The 24,702-nt window shown below is 37.2% G+C and overlaps 2 protein-coding genes and 1 long non-coding RNA gene across 5 annotated transcripts in view; 1 reads left to right on the top strand and 2 right to left on the bottom strand.

Moving 5' to 3' along the window:
- rasgrp3 (RAS guanyl releasing protein 3 (calcium and DAG-regulated)) overlaps positions 1-6,234 on the top strand; it is a 33,120-nt gene extending 26,886 nt beyond the window's left edge. For all 3 annotated transcript variants that reach the window (XM_017427325.3, XM_017427316.3, XM_017427333.3), the window contains exons 10-17: positions 200-280; positions 411-524; positions 630-745; positions 2,114-2,261; positions 3,760-3,796; positions 3,970-4,119; positions 5,270-5,637; positions 5,795-6,234. In XM_017427325.3, coding sequence (XP_017282814.1) covers positions 200-280; positions 411-524; positions 630-745; positions 2,114-2,261; positions 3,760-3,796; positions 3,970-4,119; positions 5,270-5,637; positions 5,795-5,803 — 1,023 coding nt within the window. In that variant the 3' untranslated portion in view covers positions 5,804-6,234. The remainder of the gene's footprint in view (positions 1-199; positions 281-410; positions 525-629; positions 746-2,113; positions 2,262-3,759; positions 3,797-3,969; positions 4,120-5,269; positions 5,638-5,794) is intronic.
- Positions 6,235-9,950: 3,716 nt separating this feature from the next.
- LOC108243357 (cadherin-1-like) lies at positions 9,951-20,840 on the bottom strand. The gene is made up of 14 exons (XM_025008481.2): positions 20,623-20,840; positions 20,063-20,203; positions 19,542-19,697; positions 17,693-17,840; positions 17,297-17,469; positions 16,664-16,792; positions 14,608-14,793; positions 14,153-14,397; positions 13,437-13,579; positions 12,957-13,048; positions 12,296-12,428; positions 11,818-12,030; positions 11,221-11,330; positions 9,951-10,922 (listed from the first exon to the last, which is right to left on the bottom strand). Exons 1-14 carry the CDS (start codon positions 20,731-20,733, stop codon positions 10,875-10,877), a joined length of 2,028 nt encoding a protein of 675 aa, XP_024864249.2. The 5' UTR covers positions 20,734-20,840; the 3' UTR covers positions 9,951-10,874.
- Positions 20,841-21,214: 374 nt separating this feature from the next.
- On the bottom strand, positions 21,215-23,598 carry LOC112451106. The gene is made up of 3 exons (XR_003039856.2): positions 23,384-23,598; positions 22,282-22,396; positions 21,215-21,305 (listed from the first exon to the last, which is right to left on the bottom strand). It is a non-coding gene; the product is annotated as an uncharacterized LOC112451106 (long non-coding RNA).
- Between the last annotated feature and the right edge of the window lie 1,104 nt (positions 23,599-24,702).

The following is a 24,702-nucleotide window of genomic DNA, read 5'->3' on the forward strand; positions in this document are numbered from 1 at the left end:
AAAATAATCTTTTTTTTTTATTCATAGTTAATCTAAAACAAAAAGGAATAAAATGCCATGTTTTTTGACTCATGATACTGTATTACCCTGACTAACTCATGACTGTACTGACTTCTCTGTTAGGACTCCAACTGAATTTCATTCAACTGTACCAATAATTTATTTGAACTGATTTTACCTGATGACTTATATTTTTCAGCTTTCTCTTGACCTTTATTACACAGAAGATGAGATTTATGAGCTGTCGTTGCTGAGGGAACCACGTAACCCCAAATCACAGGTAAGTATCAGATAAAATAACGATCACTGAGCAAACAGGTCAGAAATTTATGAAAGGCTGAGTCTCATAGAAGAACAAGAACCTCTGTACTTTCAAATTAAAGTTCATTTATGGGCACCTATCCTTACAGCCTACCTCTCCAACTACTCCTAACAAACCTTTGGCCCCACTGGACTGGGCCTCTGGTGTCACAACCAAACCAGATCCCTCTGTGGTCAATAAACACATCCGGAAGGTGGTGGAAGTGAGTTGACAACATCCCCTTCTTTCAAACTTTGCTTTCAGAATGCAGAACAAATTGACGGATATGGCCTCAACCTTAATCCCTGTCTTCTTTGTCTTTTGATAGTCTGTCTTTAGGAATTATGACCATGACCATGATGGTTACATTTCACAGGAAGACTTTGAGAGCATTGCAGCTAACTTCCCTTTTCTTGATTCCTTCTGTGTTCTGGACAAAGATCAGTGAGTATGGAGCATAACTATTAGGGTTAGGTAGTACTGTATCTACCTTTATAATATATTGTGTACCACAGTATACAATATAACTATCTTCCTGGAAGGGCTTATGATGTTTTACTAAATACTGCATGATACTGAGGGCATTTTAAGGTTTTATAATATATTTCGCATCAATTTTCAAGCTCATCATTTTGCATCACAGAACAGTCATTTAAATAGCAAAACAGTAGATGACAGCTTGAACAAAATGCTCATAACATTCCAGTAACAACATAATTTATTAAACTTTTGACATCAAGGACACCTTTACTAAGTGATTTTATTATCAATAAACAGGTTGCAAACTGGTAATGTAGTGAGCAATGTCAGCACTGTGGAGTTGCTGCAGTTCTCCTCCTAAACAGTAGGTGTCACTACAGAGAATTAATACTGCTAGACCACAGAAATGACAGCAGCAGAAGAGTTTACAGAAAGTGCACTTTTTGTAAGCAAATGGAACTATGCTCAAAGGGAAAAAAATGTAATTCATTGTTTTTGATTAAAACTTTTGTTTCTAATACAATTTTTGCATGATTGTGGGTTAAAGTAACTCAAACTCATCAGGCTGATTTTGCTAATTTGTTACAAATATTGGGTTGGACTTTTAGTAGTGAATGATGTGTATTTAGTGGTTATTTTCACAGATGATACACATGCAAAAAAAAAAAATCAAAACAAAAACATTGAAAAATCCCATATTTTGTCAGCTATTATGGATTTAAACTTCTGTGCTTCATGATTTCTAGTCTGTGGTTTACATAATGATACAGCCTTGTGAAAAGAAATAGGTTCTTTTTACTTTTTATTGTTCCAGCAGTTTCACACAAACTACATTAGCATAGTAAAATACATCTCTATTTGAAATTTTATAGTCGAATAGAAATTTGTGTTTAGTTTGACAGGTAACAATTCCTGTGGTTGAAGATGGATGCTGAAATTGCCAGTCTAGTTTTTTTAAGGTTCTTCTGCAGTTTTACTTGATACCAGAAGGTGGGCTGGATTTTCTTTCTGTCGTGATGAGATCTAGTTGAAAATAAAACCTACACAGACTGCTCACATGGCTGTGGAGTCCCGTTTCCAGTACTACATGCCACTGCATTGTTTTATGAACCACATGGAATAAAATAAACAAAAGGAACTTTAAAGGAGTGAGAAATTAATGTGAACTACTTAAAATGACAAAGTGGGACAGAATTTCAAATGGTGAACTGTGAACTTGAAAACGTTACTGGATTTTTGCTAAAATGTTTTGATTTCTGGTCAGACTGAAGAGCCTGTAATTTGTTGTCATTGTCTCTCCCTCTCTATGTTCCTCTGTGTGCTCTCTCTCAGAGATGGATTAATTAGTAAGGATGAGATGATAGCATATTTCCTTCGGGCTAACCCCCTTCTCCAGTGTAAGATGGGACCAGGATTCATCCACAACTTCCAAGAGATGACCTACCTGAAGCCCACGTTCTGTGAACATTGTGCTGGATTTGTGTGTATCTCTTCAATCCTGTCACTGCATGTGTCATATATTTACAAGTTTAGGTCCAGAGTTGACATCCCACTCTGCAATGTAGGGATTAAACTGGGCGTTTAGTACTGCAGCATGCAACACATTCCTTGTTTCAGCTACAGTACTGTGCCAAAGACTTGAGACGCCACCTCTTTCTTCATATTTTTCTTTTTGTAATCTTTTAAAGTGGTCTTAATCAATAATTTTTAAAAATTTCTGAAGTTGAAAATGTCGAAGTTTTGACTGTGGCTGCTTTTTTCAGTCCTTGTACATGACCAATTGTAGATTAATGTTTTTTTTATTATTATTTTTGTTGCTGTTATTGGTTTTGTTTGTTAGGTCACTTAAACCTGACTTATGAATCATTCAGGTATAAAAAGCTCCTAAACTCAAAAGATGACCCAGTGTTGTGTCGAAACAGACAACTTAGAAAAAACCAATTATAAATTGGATCTTTTGGCTCTCTTTAACCCAGTCTGGCACAAAGACACATTTTTCTGTTTTCTTTAGTTGATTATATGAAAAATATTAAAAATAACATAGTTTGCAAAACAGAAAATAAGATTTTAGCTCCAAAAGAGTCCAAAAGAGCTATTAGCTGCAAATGTATACAGTAAACTAAAGGATAATGCATTTCCTGGAATTTTGCTTATTCCTTTTTTCTGCTTCTTAAAGACATAACTTTAAAAAGAAAAAACTTGTCAAGTTTATTTTAAACCTTTAAGGAGACATTACACACCATGCTGGTATGCCAAAACATTGGCTAATAACTCTTTTGGAATCACCATGCTAGTGCAAAAATACAACAAAATATCATATTGTGTTTGTGAAACTGGGAACAGTTGGAATTTTTGTAGATGAAATTAAAGAAATTTAGTGTTTGTGACCAGCTGCAGGTAGCAAAATCTAATTTCAAATGAAGTCTTTGTTAAGGTGTCTTATGTGTCAACACAACACTTGTTTATTGCTTTTACGAGGTAATGATTTTTATCTAGAACGACTCACAAATCGTTGTTAAAGTTGCTTTTTAAAAGCAAACATTTCCCCTAAAACTGTTAGAGAGAAAAATCCAAATAAACATTTAATCAGATCTTGAGGAAGAACTATTGTTCAAGATTGGGTTTAAAAAACTAAAAATGTCTGGCTCCTCTGAAGCAAAATGTACAGAAATAATTGGTGGCTCAGAACCTTTGGACAGGACTGTACATATTTAATTTTTTATTTATTTTGTTGAAGTTTTCACCTGCCTGAACTGTCTGACGTCGTCCTCACTCTGTTCCTACATCACCACACTTTATACGATCAGTGATGATTATTTATGTTGTTAACTGTTGCAGTAAAAATAATCTGGAATTGGATCGACATAGCATACTCATAAGTTATATAAAGGATTGTCAATTGTGCTATGGTGTGCCTCAGTGTTTCCCTGCCTTAGCTGAAGTTTTTAATGTTTGTCTTTCTTATTGCATGTGTGCAGCTCTGGGGAATCATCAAACAGGGATATAAGTGCAAAGGTACAGTTTAGTTTTTTCTCTGAATTGCTTACATGTATTATTACAAAAACACAGAATTTAATTATGGTTTGACCTCTTGCAGCTTTGGGTTTCTTTTACTCCAACTGCCAGGGTTGTGATGCCTGAACACTTGATCTGTGCTGTAAGCTAATGGGTCTTTATTTACCTTGCAGACTGTGGCGTTAACTGTCATAAACAGTGCCGGGAACTGCTGGTTCTGGCCTGTAGGAAGCTGATTCGCTCGGGTTCTCTAAGCAGTGTTTCTCCAACCAGACTGGCCCACAGCTCACTGCCCAGCAGCCCCACACTGCCCACCTGTAAAGGTCATCATCAGTTACTAAATCTATAAACATCACAAACGACATACAAGAGAATATGTCATTTGCAAAGGAGATGCAGCCTCAGTGAAGGCTTCTTGAACTTTAACCAGTGTTGACTTCCAGATTAAACCAGTTTGTTAAACATATTTATCATAAACTGTTCTTCTGAGACAGTCAAGAGAACTCAACACTGCAGTTTCAGAATGTGCATGCATTAAAAACAACACAAACACCTTAATTTTACCTTTGTTTATGTAGGTAATCTCAAGGATCTCGTCAAGAGAGACCCGTTTCAAATGAACAAACAGGACAAAATGTAGTACTATTACAATCAATAATGTGCACGATGCAAATAAATTAACCTACCCTTTAATCAGGATAGAATTCAAAGAACAAGTACAAACTTGTCCTTAAAATAAGTTTAAACTCCATTTAATGAAATTAAGCCAGATTTTGTGGTAGTATATTCCAAGAGAGATGAAGGAGGAGAGTAGGAAAATACCTTCTGTTCTGTATGTTTGAGGGTGTGGTGAAAGTAATGAAGGGCTGTTAGTGTAGGCTGTAGCTGCTTTGTTTAATTCACATATATTATGATAAATAAAATGGCAGAAGACTGAGGACAGTATGTGTGTGTGGACAATGATGGCCATTTAACCTGAGTATACAGAGTGCTGAGACAAATTTACATCTTGTTATGTATCTTAGTGCTCTGTGGAAAACAGCGTCCAACATTCTTAGAGATAAAACAGGAACACTGATATAAACAGTGTCACCATAGTCAATATAAAGGAAAGAAGGTGGTTTCTTTAAGTGAAAAACACAACTTATTTCTGTAAAAAAACATCAAATTTACTTTCAGTATTTTTAGGTGATTCAATTGTAAATTTAAATACAAATGACCAAATACCAGAACAACAATGTTAATGTGACAGGAAGCCATCTGCAGCTGCAAAAAATGTAATGCTGCAACAGTGACATTCTGTAATACATTGTTAAAGTCAATTGTAGAAAAGTAGAAAAGTAAAACCCAAACATTTCTAAAATGTTTGAAAAGAATGTTTCACCTATTGCTTCCTGGAGGTCAGCCCTACATCCAACAGCATTTGATTACAGGAACTAACTGATGAATTCATGTCCTGTGCTTCTCCTTCAGATGAGGATGATGTGTTTGAGTTCCCAGCTGTCCCTTCAGCAGGTCCAGCTCTGGACACTCAGTCCATCACCCTGATGACGGGATCAGCCCAGAGGATCTCCGTGCGTCTGCAGAGGGCCACAACCAGCCAGGCCACGCAGACCGAGCCCCTCTGGCCTGAACTTAGCTGGGGGGCCACAGATAGCGGCTCCCACACCTTCCCCAAAATGAAATACAGGACTCACAGGAAAATGTCTAAAAATAAAGGATTTGCCTGTTGGGAAAACCAGAATGATGGGCAGCACCAGGCAATTTCCTCCCGGTGCAGTACGGACTATCAGAACAAGCCCGACTTCTCTGAAGAGCCGGCACAGAACGGGGTAACAAATGTAAGAAAAGGAAAGGAATCACCCCTGACTGAAACTAAAAAGTAACATTTTAACTCTATGACAAATTTTCTGCTCTCAGATTGAGAACATGTCTAAATGTGGATGCCAGCTTTCCAGACACAAAAGTTAAAATTTACTTCTCTTTCTTTCCCTCAAGGACAGCTGACTTGACCACAGCAGCAAGGGCTGGGCCCGTAGGAAGAGGACAAGGGGACCCTTCGCCAAGGGGATCAGGAGGCACTTCTCATTGAGGAAGACTTTGGGCTGCTTAGGGTTCCCCTTCAGTGGCCAGATTATCTCGTCCTCTTTAGACCAGAGCGTGAGAACGTAGCTGTGTTCTGCTGTAAATCCCATTAATGACTCTTCCATCCAAAGCTGTATCTTAGGCTTCTGTTTACACCTGGATGTACATTACATGAGCTTTTAGAAAAGAAAAAGCAAGTCGACTGAAAATTTCACAGAAATGTGCAATGGGTCAGTGAAGCAGTTGGTCAATAAGCAATGACCTATGGACAAAGCTGTGAACAGAGATCATCCTCTGCTGCAAGATAGAAGTTTTTTGGCCAACTGTTCAGAAAAGCCAGAATGGATGTTGGAGAGAATGTAAATAAGTAAACAATATGTGTAAATTAAGCTGCAAATAAAGGGAAAGACGATTTGAAAGTGAACGTAATGAAAATCATACAGAATGTGAATATTTTGATATATTATTTTTCTTATGTTCTTTTTTCTTCTTTCAGTTGCTCCCTTCAGGGAGATCATCTGCCTCTCCCCATCACAATGTCTTCCTTTGTCACACCAACCCTTTGCATATCTTTCACCACTGTACAGCCATGAATCTTACCTGTAGTCTTCTTCTTTTCCTCCTCCCTGGCAGCTCTAAATTCTTTGTCTAAAATATCCATTTGTCCTTCTTCATCATATCAGCCTTGCCTTTCTGACTTTGTTTTGAGCTGTCCCTCTACCCTCACATACTGCTCCGCCACACCAGACGTCCTCATAAAGCACCACAGTTACTTTCTTTGAACTCTATCATCTACTTTCTACAGATTCAGAAACACACACCGCAACTCATTCTGACCTTCTCTGCTCTTCTCCATCAACACTCTCAAAGTAAACATTGTACCCTTCGTGCTCTTTCTTGGCATTAAACCGTACCTCTGCTCACTGATCATCACCTCATTTCGTAACGCAGCTTCAACAACTCTTTCCCATATCTTCATGGCATGAATCGTTAACTTTATTCCTCTGTAGGTACTACAGCTCTGTACTCTCTTCTTCTCCGTTCATCAAGCCTCCTCTCTCCATGATTGTGTTAAAGAACTGCGATTGTGATAAAAAGTCTAATGCCATCTCTCCCTGATATCTCCATACCTCCACAGATAGGTAATTTGAACCAACTGCCCTTTCTCTTTTTATCCTCTTTATAGCTACCCTCACTTCTATATCACTAATCTATGCACTTTCTGATTCGCTTGTCCTCCCTATTATTTTCTTCTCATATCAGTTCTTCAAAGTCCTCCTTCCATCCTCCTTAACACACTTTCTTCGCTTGTCAGTACATGTCCAACTCTTATTTAAATCCCTCTACTGTACATCCTTCCCAGTTTGATCTGTCTGCCTAGCCAGTTTATACAAGTCCCTTTTCTCTTCCTCAATGTCCAGCCTTGCATACTATTTATATAAGCCTTTTCCGTTGCTTTTGTTACTTCTCTTTATACCAAGTGCCTAGCCTTCAATTACTCTTGCTTAAATACTCTCCCTGACTATCCCACTTTTTTATTTTAGCTAACCTCTTTTGAATACTTTCTTGCACTTCCTCATTTCATCGCTGAACTTCTTTTTTTCTTCTTTCCACTTTCCAGAGGATACAGGGGAGATGGTGAGGGAAACTGCTAGGAAGGTGCAAACACCTTCCTAGCAGTTTCCCTCACTATCTTCCCTGTACTGGTTACTCTTCACTGCCCAGCCTGACTCAACTCCTCTTAGACCTCTGATCAGCATTCTGCTTACTTCAACTTCTGCTATTTTACCCTTTTATCCTTGCCCCATGAAGAAGAATAACATTTTTCAAAAAAAGCAATGACCCCAAGCAAATATCCAAATCAACAAAAGAATGGCTTTACCAGAAGATGATTTAAAGTGGCCTAGTCAAGACCTTCAGCTGATTTAAACAAATAAAAAGTATGTAACCTAAAGAGAGATGCACACAAGAGATGTCTTTGCAATCTGACAAATTTGGAGCACTTTTGCAAAGAAGAGTGGACAAATAGTACCAAGTCAAGGTTTAGCACCCTGATAGACTCCTACCGAACTCTTGTAAATAAATCAGAAGATTTTTTCAACCATCTATTAGTTTAATGGTTTGTACATTTATGCAACCAGTCTATTGCATCTTTTTATTTTTTATATTTTCCCCTGCAACAGATTTTTTTTTCTGTTATGATGTACAGGAAATATGTCACAGTCAGGGGGGAAATGATTGAAATGATTCATCATCATTCTTTTACTTCACAAAAATATGGCATTTTGACATGGGTGTGTAATCTCTTTATATCCACAGTATATAATATTTGAAGTAAATTTTAATGTACAGTAAAAGTAAATGTCATTTTAATGTACAGTATTCAAAAGATTTTTCTACTTAATGACAAATTTCCATTTAAAGAAAGAACTCAAAGCCTAAAGCTCTGACTTCACTGATCTACAGACAAAATCAATCAAGTGAACAGCTTCTTGTGTACACAACTGTGTTATTGAAAAAATAAAAACTTAAAAGCCTGGCCAAGTAATGCTTATCACCCGCTGCCTTTCATGGCAGAACTTTAATTTGAGATCATCTTATACTGAGAAATTACAGTGTTGTAGCTGTTTTGGTCAAATTTAAAAAATATTCAATAGGCAAAAACTTCATTTAAACCTTGTTCTTTGCTGACACCTGGTGGTAACAATAACACTGCTAAAGTTTTGCTATGAAAATACACTGCCTGGCCAAAAAAATAAAATAAAATAAAAAATTACCACCCAAAAAAATGTCACAAGATTTATTTCCATCCAGTGTTGCATTAAGTTTTCTCCAATATCTTGCACTGATGATGGTAGAGTCTGACCGCTGCTCAAAGCCTTCTCCAGCACATCCCAAAGATTCTCAATGGGGTTCAGGTCTGGACTCTGTGGTGGCCAATCCATGTGTGAAAATGTCGTCTCATGCTCCCTGAACCACTCTTTCACAATTTGAGTCCGATGAATCCTGGCATTGTCATCTTGGAATATGTCCATGCCATCAGGGAAGAAAATATCCATTGATGGAATAACCTAATCATTCAGTATATTCAGGTAGTCAGCTGACCTCATTCTTTGAGCACATATTGTTGCTGAATCTAGACCTGACCAACTGCAGCAACCCCAGATCACAGCACTTCCCCCACAGGCTTGTACAGTAGGCACTAGGCATGATGGGTGCAACACTTCACCTGCCTCTCTTCTTACACTGATGCGCCCATCACTCTGGAACAGCGTAAATCTAAACGTAGCCCAGAGTTCTACTGTTGTTTTTCTTCAATTTGCTTTCACCAAATGTTTAAGTGATCACCGACCACAATCATTCAGGATTTTTTTCCAGACACATTTCTTCCTCGAAGACGATGTGTTGGACTGTTCTTAACCCAATTTTAGTAGTTTCTACAATCTCCTTAGATGTTTTTTCTGCTTGAAGCATGCCAATTATTTGACCATTGTCAAACACACCGACATCTTTTCCACAACCACAGGATGTCTTTCAACATGGTTGTTTAAGAAATGAGAAGCAAATCATTGCACCAATTGGGGTTAAAAAACTTGTTGCCAGCTGAAATATAATCACTCATGCAGTAATTATCCAATAGGAGGCTCGTACCTATTTCCTTAGTTAAATCCAGGTGGAGGCCAGGCAGTGTATATTGGAGAGAAAAGTATTGTGAAATTTTTAATTAACTATTTCTTCAACTTTTGACCTTAAAACCTACTTACAAACAAAAAAAAAAACCCAAAGAACAACAAAACAATTTTTAGAACTTGTAAAGTTTGGGATAACATCACTCTCAGTAACTTCTCTGTGGATGATTATCCTTCTATATGTAGACCAAAAACCTGAGCAGTCTTGAGTAAAGCACCTTTTGGAGTTTTCAGTTCAGAGCTAGATGTTTTGTTTTGGAGACAAATTTCTAATCAGTCAAAATCATAATCAAATTTCTGTGGGAGACTTTATAATTCAACTACGGTAACTTTACATGGTGTGATTATACTTGAAGTAAAATATAGACAATTAACAAATCCACTGTAATAAAATAGCTTTATTAAAAGTCAAATTTAACCAAAGTACATATAGAGGAAACTGAGCAGATGTTTATAAAGGATAAAAAAAAATCTCATCAAGCTTATGGTTAAAAAATGGCATGGCATAGCCTAGCTAACTACGGAGGACCGAGACAGACATTATTAAAAAATTAAAGCAGAAATAAATATATTTTGCTTTTTCCTTATACAAGCGTTTGTTCTTTTGACATTTCCTCCTCCTCGTGGTTGCCATTGGTAACCATGAAATAACATTTCACGCCATACAGGTGATCAATGTTATTTCATGGTTACCAAGGCAACCACAGAGAAAAGAGCGAAGAAGCTAAATTTCACCGAGGCAGAACTTGATGTGCTGGTCAATGAGGTGGAGAACAGAAAAAATATAAGTTTTGAGAGCCGCAGTCGTGGCATTATAAACATTACTTGATGAAATGCATGTGTAAGGAAAAGGCAAAAGCAAAATAAATATATTTCTGCTTCTATTTTTGATTATGTTGGTTTCGGCCCTCCATAGCTACCTAGATTTAATCTTAAATGTTATTGGCTTTTTTTCTCAAAACATAAAAACTACTGCACATGAACAAACGTAACTAATGCACTTATCTTATCACTGTAGCTGAAGAAACTTATTAAATAAAGTATGCTCTGTGGGAGCAAAGATAAAACAAAGCAAAGTTTTCATCTTCAGCCATTTTTCTTTACAGCAGTTGTTTTCTGGTACATTTCTCTCCTCCTTCATATATGCCAGCCAGTTTTTTGAAGGGAATGCTTGAAGATGTCCTGATATCCACTGAGTTCACCTTTTGCATTAACAGTGAAGTTGCCAATCTCATCTGGGTTGGTGGATGAGGTTCTCCCTGAGGTGCTGGTCAGAAAACTGCAGCCATTTAATTCCTGAACATCTATGGTTGGTTGTCAGGACAACGGCTGAGAGCGCTCAGCTCAAGGTTCTAATGAAGAGTGATGAAGAAATCATTTTACAAAGAACATAATGAGATTCACTGTAACTTCACAGTCCTTCCCTAGTCACTTAATGAACTCTATTTGAGTAAAGCTGAACCACAAGACTTTTGAAAATAGGTAATTTATTTCAAAAAATACCTGTTTTGGAAACAAACATTACTATTTATTTTACACTTTTACATGAACAGTAAACAAAATTCAGTCATCTGTGAAAATGTGTGATGTGTAACTGAGTGTGAAAATATTGTGACTGTGTGAGCACAATCAGCCAGGGTCACCATTTACCTGATCTTCTTCTCCACCTCCCTCTTGATGAGAGGTATTGTCATGTTTAGATGGAGGCAGATTTTTCACTTGTCTTCTCCACTTTATGAACAGAACCAGCAGCACTGTTACTAAAAAAGAGCACAAAGTTTTAATTGATTAATTTTCAATCAATTAGTCATCATTAATGGAGGAGAATGAGAACAACCCAATGTTTTCCTTTTTTCTGTTTAGCAATGTTCATTCATTACCTTTATTGAAACAGATTGTAAAAAATGCTATTGCTATTTTTAAGAGACTTAAAAACAGGCAATGTTCGAAGGTCTCACTGACTCTGTCTTTCAGTATGGAACAAAAAGCTAAAAAAAAATCTAGATATTTTACATTCATATTTTAGCAGCAAAGCTGAATGCTCCTCTCCTAAATTCAGGTTTGACATGAGGATTAGTATTTTGGTGCATGTTCATTTTGTAATTCAGTATCACTCTCTCTGTCCCAACCAAAGCTGTTATATGATGTTTCATCATTGTTTTATGATGTCCAAGTTCTAACTCCCACTTGGAGTCCCTGGATTTGTAAGCACAATTATATTAAAATACAATAAAATTTCAAACTCACTGGGCAGCAGCAGGACAACTAAAAGTTTAATCAAGTTGACTGTAAAGTGATTAATACGTTCTTCTTGGCAGTTTCCTTCTCCTCCGGTGCAGTAATAAACTCTGGCTGTGACTGTGCTGACCTGAGACAGACCCTGGTTGTCTGAAACACTCATGCCCACATGGTATACTCCACTCCTAAGATTGGTTTTTAAAGTCAGGATGATGCCTGTTTCTGTGTGCAAACAACAACAAAAAAAGCCTTTTTATTTAGAAGTTTTGCATAAAAAAAATATACAAGTTCTTTAAAAAGGTATTAATGACAAACTGGAAAATTTCAGCACAGATTTGACATTTGCATAAGCTTTCTTAATTGGTTTCTTTTAGTTAAGGTTATTTACTTAATTAAATGATACCAGTTTATGTAGGATAAAATAGGTTTGAAGATAAAAAAAAGGTTTATTATTTGTCAAATATGAATTTATGATTTGTGTACATACTGGTGCCGTTCATCTTAGCAGTCCAGTTAGTTTCTGCAGTCTTAACTAAAGTGACGCTGTAGGGATAGGTGAAGCCCGGTCCATCTTTATCTGTTACACTCAGCAGCTGAGGTTGTGGATCGTTGTTACACATCTGTGGAAAAATACAACTTTCAGACTTTGGTTTAGGCTGATTGTGCAGCAATTTATTGTTAGTTTGATTGTTTAATTCTAAAGCTGAGAACTCTGTAGTAATTTACCATAAAATACATTTTGAATTTGGGAATATTTTACGACACACTTCTTACAAACGCATCACATTTCATTTGTGTTGTGTTTGATACACCAGGTTGAATAAAATAACTATTCAAGCAGGCAACTGAAAGTGCCACTTGGCATCACTTTATTACAGGATTAAAATAATGAGCTGTACAGAACTGTCTCCCTGTCTCCTATACACAAGAAGAGAGCGCACCCCAGTGGTGATTTGTTGTATATAATCAACTGAACCTCCAGTAACAACCTGCACCACACAGGAGCACAAATCATATCAGCAAAGTGCTCTAAGAAGCCTTAAAGCTACAGGTTCATTGATTCCTGTGTCTGGAACACCACAATTTGTTTTAGAAATGTTCAATGAACAACAACTACAACTGTTCACATATGAAGGAGTAAGACATACCGTGAATTCCCGTTCCTGGATGACTGGAGCGTTGTCGTTCACATCCTGAAGCGTAATGAACACAGTTCCAGTTCCTGTGGCTGGGAGTTCATCTGATGAGGACAAACATGCATCAGTACAACAAACCTTACAGAAAGAAAATAAAAACACAAACTTTACATGTGGAAAGTTTTTGCACACTTGAGGTTACATTTGAATGATTTGAGAACCTGGTAAAGACCAGATGGTTTTATTATGTCCTGATAAGTAAAACCCTAGAATTGTAGATTTGAAAGAGGGTGGACTTTTGTTTTCACACTATTAAGTTTTGTAGAGAGCTCTTTCAGTCAGATTGTGAGATATGAAGTGATAAACATTTGGGTTTTTACATTTGGGTCAGCTCTGACCTGAAAATTAAGCCCCTTTTACTTTATTTCATGTTAGGATCTAACACTTCCTCCTAAACAGCAAATTCAAAAGCCAGTAAACCCTCACACCTACCGTTATCATATGCACCAATAAGAGCTGTGTAGTTGTTGTCCGTTACAAAAAGGGACTCCCGGTCCATTGGACTTTTCACTGTAATCAACCCTGTGTCCTTATTTACCTCCAGCCAGCCTCCTCGGTCAGCTAATATTTTATACCTGGATGTTTATAAGAAAGAAAGATGAGTTGATTATAATCAGGTCTGAGCTTTATTATGAGGCACAATGTGATGCACGTTCAAACAAGACAATGAGACATTTTTGACGTCGTTTTTCTTCTTTTTGGCTAAACAAAAAAATAAAACTAACTACAGGGAAATCCTCTGCAACAAGGCACATTGTTTATGACAACGGCTACTAACAAAAGTTTTTTGAAGGGAAATATTTTGGTTTTTGTGAACAGTGGAGGTGTTAGCATGAGATGCACTAAGGCAGTGATGCCGACATAGATTTGAAAGCAGACAAATTTAAGAATAATTCAATTTTTCAACCACGCTAACCCCTGTTTAGTTTGGTTTATTGCAAGGAAATTAAAAATAAAATTTTTAAAAATGTGTTTTTAAACTGAAGTGGAACTGGACCTTTGCATAGTACTGACAGACTTGCTTTATTGCTGCTGAAAAAATAATGTCTTATTGAGTTGGAAACTTTCCTGAACCTTTGAGATAAACATTTCATTTTATCTTGTGTTGAAGTGCATGTTACAACTGTAAAGTATTTTAGTTTCCTTACATGACTTTCTGTTTGCGTGCCGTGTCTGGATCATAAGCCGTGTACGTCACCACCTCACTGCCAACAGCAAGGTTCTCAAGTTTGGACACATGTTTTTCTTTTGGATCAAAGATTGGAGCTTCATTGACGTCCTGCACAGTTACTATTACTGTAGCTGTAGAAGTGGTCAGAGGAACTGCAAAATCAACATCATTCTCCACTGCAACCAACAGAGTGTGTTTGCTGACTTTCTCAAAGTCAAGACCCTGGTTAAAGGAAGAAGAAACATCACAGCACATCTGATCAGACAAACAGTTCAGATACAATCAAATCTCTACAAATTTACTCTAATCAATTTGATAAAAAGGTAAGAGGAATGTAAATTTCACTGTGAAATTCTCTGTACAATAAATTATATGTATCTGGGAAGAAGTATTTCTTGCATTAATACACCAAGAAGCTTGTTCTGTTCCTACCTTGACAGTTTTAAGGATTCCTTCTTGTTTGTTAACTCCTGTTGTTACATTGAAAAGGTTTCCAGGATCTCCATCAATAATCTTGAACTTGGCGTTCCAGGCTGGAGTATGTGGTTCATCACCGTCTGTCACCGACATTCGAACAACTATAGCGTCTACTTTATTTTCTTCAACTGTTGCCTTGTACTGAAAAACACAAATAAAATGTAGAAATGGTGTTAGGCTGTAATTCACTAAAGATCAAAAGGATAACTAGGGCTCTGTTTTCTGGGATGTGGAGAAAATGCAAACAGATCTGCAGAATTGGACGTTAAAAATATAAACAGATCTAATATCAACTTATCACTTCAGCTAACTTGTCCACATGAAAACATATCAGCAAGAGCAAGATGTGAATTTATTTACAAAAACACAATGAAGTTCTTTCTAAACCTTTCTGTACATTTCCATCAGCATCCTCAAAGCAAAGATGGTGACTTTGGTTCTTTTTCTTGGCTTAAAACAATACTGCTGCTCACAAATAGTCACCTCTTGTCGAAGTCTAGCTTCCACAACTCTCTCACGATGAGTTTCACTTCATCATGTGACTCATCAACTTAATTCCCCTGTAGTTGCTACAACTCTGTACATCATTCTTGTTCTTAAAGATTGGCACCAACACACTTCTCCTCCATTCCTAAAGTATTTTCTCACTCTCAAAATTGCCATTGAATAATAGAGTCAAAAACCTCACTGCCATCTCTCCTAGACATTTCCGTACCTCCACTGGTATGTCATCTGGTCCAACTGCCTTTCCCTTCTTCATCCTCTTCAAAGTTTTCCAAACTTCATCCTCACTAATCTTCTCCAGTTTCTATGACCTTTACTCGTCTTTTCATACCATTCTCTTCATTCATCAGCTCTTTAAAGTACTTTTTATATCTTCTCATCACATTCTCCTTGCTTGTTAGAACATTACAGTTTCTGTCTTTAACAAGCCTAACCTGCTGCACATCCTTTCCAGCCTGGTCCCTCTCGTCTTCCCAGTCGATACAAGTCCTTCTCTCCCTCCTTAGTGTACAGCCTCCTGTACATCTCATCATACACCTTCTGTTTTGCCTTTGCTTCCTCTTTGCCCTATGTTGCATCTCCTTATATTCCTGTCTACTCTCTTCACTCCTCTCACTGTCCCATTTTTTCCTGACTAAGCTCCTCCTTTAGATAACTTCCTGTACTTCACTATTCCACCACCAGATCTCCTTATGATCTTCTCTCTGTCCAGATGACACATCAAGTCCCTTCCTACCTGTCTTTCTAATTGCTGTTGCTGTAGTAGCCCAGTCATTTGGAAGGTCTTTCTTACTACCCAGAGCCTTTAACAGCTCCTTTCTGAACTCTTCAACATCCTTCCTTCTTTAACTTCCACCATTTGGTTCTCTTCTCTGCCTTCACTCTTTTCCTCTTCTTCACCACAACACATCCTACACACCACCATCTAATGCTGTCTGGCCAGACTCTCCCCTGCCACGACCTTACAGTCCACAGCTTACTGTCCTATACTCTTGCCTATCCTCTTCTCCCTCTGTCTCCTGACACGTTTCCCTCCTCGGGGTCTTTAAACCTTAACTTCCTTTAATGATCTAAACTTACAAAATGCCAGTGTTTTGATGCTTAAACTGTTATAATATTTCCTTAACCTAAATTAGAGAGAGTTTGGACACTTGGGCTGTAGGGCACTGTTTATAGTTCAGTCTGATGAAGATGATGATAAAATAACTTAGTTTTTTTTTATTTTATAGTGAAGTCAGCAGCTGAAAAATCCTACCTTGTTGTACAAAACCTGCTGCCTTTGAACAAAACCCTATCATTTGTTTTTACTTCCTGTTGTACTGAACCCATACAGACCTATGACTCTCATACCAGATACATAATAAACTGTGACTTTAGTCCTACCACTAAACGCCTGTTAGTAAGTGAATTACCCAAAGTCTGTAGACTGTAGTCATCTGGTAAAATAAATGAGCAAATAAGCAGCAGATTAACAACAAATCCAGTCATAGATGTTTGTTATACTTACAGTCGCCTCTGTAAAGACTGGAGCGTTGTCGTTGCTGTCTGTCACCTTGATTGTTACTTTTGTAGATCCAGTCAAACCATCACCCTTATTGTCTGCTACTTGAACAGTCAGTTCATACTGAGGGTAATTCTGTTGAAGAAAGTCAGTTTAATCAGAAGCACCACCAGCAGAAAAACATTATTAAAACACAGAATTACACTAATTCAGCTGGAATTGAACAAGGAACCAGAGGGATATTAACAAACACAGTCAATTGTGAGGGGCTCCCAGCTCCCCACAGAAGTCCAGGGTGGAAGTGTAAAAGAAAACTACTGAACAATAACAATAACGTCACAGTTAAGTAGTGGGTCTACAAATGAAGCAGTCATTTGCTTGGTGGCGGGTTCATTTCAGGTTTTTGTTGAACTGCAAACATTCAGAGTTTAAGACAGTTCAGGTTTGTGGTATTGCTACCTTTCATGGCAATGCTTTAAAAGGAACATTTTTAGTCAACTGTTTTACTTTTATTCCCATCACTGCTGGATCATAAATCCAGTGTTTTAGTTCAGAACCAGGTTCTTTGTTGATATTTTAATGACCATCTTTAAACACTCTTTAAGTCGTATTGGCTCTTTGTTTTCTTATGAGTCTCACCTCTCGGTCCAGACGTTCATCATTGACTTTGATGGCTCCTGTGACTGGGTTGATGGAAAACATGTATTTGTCAGGCTTCTCAGGGGTCTGGCTTTCAATACTGTAGCGGATTTCAGAATTGTCAGTGTTTTCTTCATCAGCATCAGTTGCCACAACCTGAACCACCTGAAAACCTTGTCAAGAAAAAGAAAAAGAGCAATTTAGAGAAGAAGCTTTACTAAGTTTGTAAAATATTTCATGTAAAAAAATAAATAAATCCATCTAAAAACAAAATGCATATGTTTTCACTAATGTAAAAATGTATTTATTTTAGATTTTTTATAATTTGACATTTTATAGTTCCCTTATTTTAAATATGTACAATAAAAGAACAAAAAACCTTTTCACCAGCTTTACCTTTCTTTGAGGCCTCAGGAACCTGTGCTATGTAGGAGGCCTCCACAAAAACAGGTTTGTTGTCATTTTGGTCGATTACATTTACTATAATCTCCATAGGCTGTTCTGAACCTTCACTTCCGCCTTCTGCCACAGCATGTGCTTGAAACTAAAGAAAAAAATAAGATTAATCATTTCAGAGGTTAATTTTGTAAAGCAAACACTGACATGTTCCTTAAAGTGGGTTATAGAAGCATTTAAAACAAGATCACAATTAAATGTCAAACGCTGATTGTCACAACCCTGTTACTAAAGGCAATGACAAAATGAAGACACCAATTTTAACAACCAGTATGTACTTCTTATTAACTCAACTAAAAATGAAGTAAAATAAACATAGCAAAGAACTAAAATGTGGTGGGTGAATATCAGGAAAGATGAAGGATGTTGGAGAAAAACAATTTATAAACATGGATAATCTGTTTCAATCAAAACTCAATGCCTCTTCAAAAATGAGTGAAATAAATTGTAAACTCCTGTTATAAACCAATACTATAAAGTGTTACAGTATTTATGAACAAAATCATTAACACTGCTTTAATTTGTATCTCAGGATAAAACAAGCTTTATGAAAAGAATGATATAAAAATATAAACTTGGCTGTAAACTGTGGTAATAATGTGTCTAAATCCTGGCTGATTATTAAAAACACAGCAACTTTTGAATTGCTTGTTTTCTTCTCTAAGTTGAAAAAGGTAACTGCTTCAGCTACTTCTTTCCATTGTTTTTTTGTCTTGGAGGCAGTTTTCATGATGCTGTTCTCCAGTGAAACTGAAACATTTCTGTTTCTATTTGATTGTCCATCTACACGTCAACAACGATTGGATTGTCTGAGACCAAAACTTTTGAACCCAGGTTTCAGAGTTGAACTTTGGAAAACTTCCTGTTGCATTTCAAGGAAGCTGCAACAGGTGAAATCACACATGACCAGTCAATAGCTGTTCTGCCCATGAACGAGTGGATCAATAGCAGTAATAATGGCGCACAGCAGAGTACTGTTTGTGCAGCTCACCCTTTTTAACATATATCAGCAACCCAACCTCACTGTAAGTCCAAACAAACTGTGTATTCACCATTTTGGATCTAACTGCTTACATGCTAGAGAGACTGGTGTCTGTGCGCCAACTAGTGACCTGGCATGGAAACTGCTGTGGATTCAACAGGCACAGCATTACCATGTAAACATGTAACTTTTTGCCAATCAACATCGGAAAATCTCTAACATTTCCTGGAGGTGGATCATGTGTAAACAGGGCCTTAAACACCTGTGTTGAATTGGTTTGTTTTGGTCTAAAGTTACCCGTTGCCTCTGCTGGCAGCAGTGTGGCTGCTCTCATAGCTGATGCTGATGCTCTCTGAGAGGCTGAAAAGGTTTGTTGTGTTGCCAAAATGCAAACTTAAATAATTGTTTGTCTCATTTGGGAAAAGCTAAACCAGCTACATACACATAACAAAGGTGGAGTTCTTTTAGGATCAAATCCTCTGTTTTGTTTGCATTTTCAGTTTCCTGATGCAACCCTTGGCACTGCCCTTAATTTGCTATAATTGATTGTTTTACTAGGAGGAGGATTAAGTGGACGAGTTATTAGTGTGATTTGGCTGAGGAAAAACCTGATGCATCAGCACAAGAGGATAGAAAACAAATTTGGTAAAAAAAAATTGGATCATGATTGTGCAATAATTTGCAATCAAAACACTGCACATTTTATAAATATCAAACAAGTAACTTGTTTAAATAAGTATTGCAGTGTTAAAAAAAGAATCCAAAGACAAAACATCTGTCGGAAAAATAACCAAAGAGTGTGCTTACTGGGTACTTATCTTGTTTTTCTCTGTCAAGTTCTTGCGTGACAAACAGGTTACCATTCGTCCTGTCCATGGTGAAGAGGTCAACAGGATCCCGATCAGCTCCTGGACCAGTGATGCTGTAATGGATTTTTGTTGTTTTGTCCTTATCAGAGCGGATCTAAACAAAACACACCAAAGCAGAAATAAGTGATTATTACAAATACTTACAAAATACAAAGAGAGAAAACAAGTTGCATCTAAAAAATATAAAGAGTTTAAACAAAGGGCTGCCTGATTAAAACAATTATCTAATTTTTCCACATGAGATTAAGAACAGATTCTTATTGTATTAAACACTCACTTAATGAAATTTAATGAAATTACGTGCCCAAAACTCAATTCTTCTGAGTTCCCCAAATAATTTAAAAACCTGAACAAAATCTAAACCAAAAGACTTTTAATTTAATTTCAAAACAGGAAAAAAAATCCAGTGAACAAAATGAAAATGCAGCATCAAACAGTAAAAAGATCTCTTCCTCTTACCTGAGCGATTTTGTGGGGGTAGGGTCCTCTATGATTCTCAGAAACACTGAGGGGAGGAATGACCCAGTCTCTCTTCCTCCTTTTCAGTCCTTCACTAGATTTGGGAAAATGCAGGATGGGCACCTGTGGATCTGCTGCACTCTGAGGAAACAAGTAAAAGATCAGAAAGAGATCAAACTGATATGTTTAGAAAGTGTTGACAGCTCCTGGTGTAAAATTATATGAATAAGTAAACTTAAAAAGCTTCTTAGGATTCTTACAGCTCAGTGATTGCTTCAAGTTTACCCCAAACATTTTGGGCCACATTTCCTCCTTGTACTAATGTTTGTCAAATTCTATTCTAGACTAAAATATTGGCTCACAGGTTTATAAAGAAGCAATATAGATGCTGTTATTGTTGTGTATTTAAATACAACCACAGAGGGGCAGTGTTTGATAGAATATGATGTCTGCAAAAACAGAACACAATAACAAGAATCTGATTAGAAAATAAGAGATCCTTTGTGACCCATTCATCATTTCTTCTACTTGTATTATATTCCTGTTGTTTCTAAACCCACCTCTGTGTTGGTGGTCAGATTGTGGTGTTTGTCCGCTCCATGCTGATGTTCAGCATTTTGGTGGTGGTTATGATGAGGCCCTCGATGCAGCACCATGACAGGAACAGTCATTTTACGACCTTGTGAGTCCCATGAGTGGATGAAGAAGTCCCGGTGTCCCTCATGAAGAACAACCGGTCTCTTTACCTGCAGAAACAGAAGAACAAGCTGAAGTTAGAAATAAGTCTGGAGTTACAAAACCTTTTCTTTACAGACTGACAGAATTTACAAAATGCTACAAAAGTTTAAACGTGGACATCTTTTACATGTATCAAACTGTTGCCACAACTTGTGTCTTTAGTGTCCTCACTAATCAGTTTTTATAGCAAAGTTAACATTTAGAAAATCCTTTTTTACAAATCTGCTGTTGATCTCTTCAAACCTCTAACATACTTTAATTGTCTAAGAGTAACAGTTTTGTTACTATGTAAAAGTTGAATACATTTATGTATATTTTTGAAGAAACTGCAGTAGATTTGTTGAACATGCCATGTCCTGTGGCATTGGTTAAAACATCTCAGATGAAAATAAACTCAAGTCAAGTCTGCTACTCACAGTTAATATGCCGCCTGTCTGCACAACAAAATGGCTGTCATCAGTGCTGAAAAGAAATCTTGCGAGGTCTGTGCAATCAGTGAAGCCAACTAGGAATGAACAAAACAATTATTTCATGCAAAATAAATACATTTAAAATAAAAGTTGACCATTTTGATAACATATTCTGTAAATAATATAACAGTAAATGAGATCTGATGCAGCTAAAAACAGGAAAACATGAAACTAAAGAAAAACAAATCAATTTGTATTCTAGACTTCATAAATCAAGGACTGAAATTATGTCATGATGCTAATAAAGACATTCTGGTTGTCTATGAGGAGATTTCTTAAAGGTTACATCTCATTAATCTTCTCTGTGTCGGGTTTTGGGTTTTCTTTGGGTTATTTGCATTCTGTTTTATTGTTCCTGGTTATCTCGCTCAGTGCCCGTTCTGGTTTTTGTTTGTACCTCTTTGCTTCGTGTTTTATGTTCTCACTTTTGTTATTATTTAGTCTCTGCTGCCACGTCAGCTTTTTGTTTTGTTTTTATTTATTTTGTAAATAAATTAGTTTCTTTTGCATATGAGTCTGCGCTCTAGCAGCAGCATTTTAGATCAGCTGAAGACTTTTTAAAGGGTTTTTGATGCCCAGATAATAAAGAATTACAATAGTCCAGCCTAGATGTGATAAATGCATGAACCCGTTTTTCAGCATTATTTGGAGACAAGATGTTTCTTCAAGATGTTTTTTAGTAATATTATGTAGGTACAGTTGAAACCGGAAGTTTACATACACTGTATAAAAAGACACTTCTCACCCATTTTGGCCTGAAGATAAAAACATTACGGGATGTGTGGAGCTGAGTAAGAGCTAAGATCTGTGGTCAATTAGGCTACTTGCATAAACAATATCAACAGCTTCCCATAACTACTAACAGTCAGATGTAATACTTCACAAATGCTCAAATAGTAATATGTATAAAAAGCTCCAGTACATTCATAAAACACTGAAAATAAACATTGCACCTCAAAAATGTTTGGGTTAAAGAATAAGTGAGGTAAAAGTTTAATGAATTGCTCCCACCTCTGCCCAGTTTTGTGCCTTGCCTCAGGTCCTTTCTGTTTACTCTGAGTATCAAAAAATCTGACTCAAATCCAGGTACACATGTTGATTCCTCTGCAGCCACTAGAATTGGAGCCTGAGGAAAGAAAATAAGTATTTTCAATTAGACCTACATTAGTTAGACCAGTGATTCTCAACCCTGGTCCTTGAGGAACACTATTGTTGCACAGGGGAAAAACATGATTTTTGAATGATTTTGTTTTTTTGTATTTTGTATGTTTATATTGTGTTCTGTAGTTTATATTTCCTTTCCCTCTGTGACCCCCTCCAAAAGACATCTTGAGTTGAAGTTTGGCTGTATAGTAAAAAGGTGGAGTGCAACAATTGGCTACCCATACAGGTGTTGGCAGAGACCAATTTGTGCCACATAAAAAGAGCTAAGGAAGAAAGAGGGAGGGACCTTTCATTTATTTATTTTTTACACTGCAGAAATGAGAACTGAGTGAAAAAGGAAAACGTTCTTACAACATTTCCTAAGCAAAAATGTCTGTATTTCATATTTGTGAAAAGCTAAGTAGACTGAACATAATTTTTTTTTTTTTGGGTGTCAGCCCTGTAGTTACATGAGAGAGAGAGGAAAAAATATAAATGCTGATACAGGTGTACCAGCTTCCCTAGAGCACCAAAATCATCCATTTTGAATGGAGCGCCTGTGGTGCGCATGGAATTACAAGACTGGGAGGTGCACCTTATACCTTATAATATACACCTTATAATCTGGTGCTTTATATATGACAAAAGTCCGAAAATGGACCATTCCTTGACAGTGTGTCTTATAATCCAGTGTGCCCTGTAGTGCGGAGAATACGGTACCTTTTTAGCCATAACATCAGCCATAGAGAAAAAAGTATGAAGAAAAGAGCAGAGGTTTTCCTCCAGACTAGGTTAATGATTAGCCATATGAGGGCAAGTAGATGTATAAAGAAGTCTTTTAAAACTTGACTTGTATCACTATTTAATACGTCAAATTGAATTAACTGAAATAGTTTCAGTCACACAAGGAGAATTTTCAAAACGAATCAAAGACATTTTCAGAGTTAGGTTATTAAAAAGGAAATCTTACCTGAAAAATGGCAAACAACACACTCCAAACTGCTAAACAAAAAGTTGCCATTTGTGTGTAAAACTCCTTGTGAGTACCTCTCAGTAATAAAATGTTGGGGGGTGAAACACAAAAGAATAAAAAAGTACTAATTAAATTTCTTTAAGCCATCTGTTGTCACAAAGATATCTTTCTTAAACACCCACTCACACACTTAAACATCCACACACACTGAGAGCGGAAAACATACTCAGCTGTCAAACCTCAACACTTCCTTTTGCACACCTTCATCTGCAGAATCTCACTGGTGTTTTTTCACCAGACAGGCTGCAGAGGTTGACTTAGCTCACTTAGCACCAGCTCTTTCTGTTTCCACCACTGAGATCTAAAAAAACTAGTTCTAACTCGGCACCAACTCTTTGCTGGACCAGAACAAAGAACCACTTTTGTCAATTACAATGTTGTGTGTGCCATGTTTAAAAACATAGTTTGACATTTACTCACTTTTTACTTTTTAAAAAGTCCAATTTTCTGTGGAATACCAAAATATCACTCTTCCTTCTGTGTGTGTGTGTTTTACTGTCTTAATGTAATCAAAGAAGGAGAGCACCACATAGAGCAACCTTCAAATCACTTTTCAGTTGAACTGATAAACACTACCCAGGCTTGTTGGCGTCCTTAGAGAGGATGCTGGAAGGTGCTCCAGCTGGGGACTCCATCATTCTGCTGGGGGACCTCAGTGCCCACGTGGGTAACAACAGTTCAACTTGGAGGGGCATGATTTGGAAGAATGGCCTCTCTGATTTGAACCTGAGCAGTATTCTGACATTGGACTTCTGTGCAAGACACAGTTTATCAATAACAAGGACCATGTTCAAACATACCGGTGGTCATAAGAGCACATGACACCAGGACATTGTAGGCAGTGGATCAATGATAGACTTTGTAGTCGTGTCATCTGATCTGCAGCCATAGGTTTTGGACACCTGGGTAAAGAGAGGTGAAGAGAGGAGAGGAGGTGTTGGATCAGATGGCAGACAGACTCCGCATACCCAAACATGTAGTGAGGGTTTGCTGGTAATGCCTGGTAGAAGAACCCTCAGAAAGATCTTCAACTCCCACCTTTTATTATCAAACACCTCAGACAGAGTTTCAACCACATCTCAGCAGAGGTGGGGGACACTGAGCCACATTTACTTAAATTTTCACAGAGACACACATTTGTTAACAACTTGGGCATGCTGTATGCCATCCTTGAGTCCAAAGGTGCATAGAAATAACTTTATTTTATTTAAATAAACATATACTGTCTTATGTCTAATGTAAAATCAGAAGACAAG

This window comes from Kryptolebias marmoratus, linkage group LG22 (assembly GCF_001649575.2).
Source record: "Kryptolebias marmoratus isolate JLee-2015 linkage group LG22, ASM164957v2, whole genome shotgun sequence".
NCBI classification, from domain to species: Eukaryota; Metazoa; Chordata; class Actinopteri; order Cyprinodontiformes; family Rivulidae; genus Kryptolebias; species Kryptolebias marmoratus.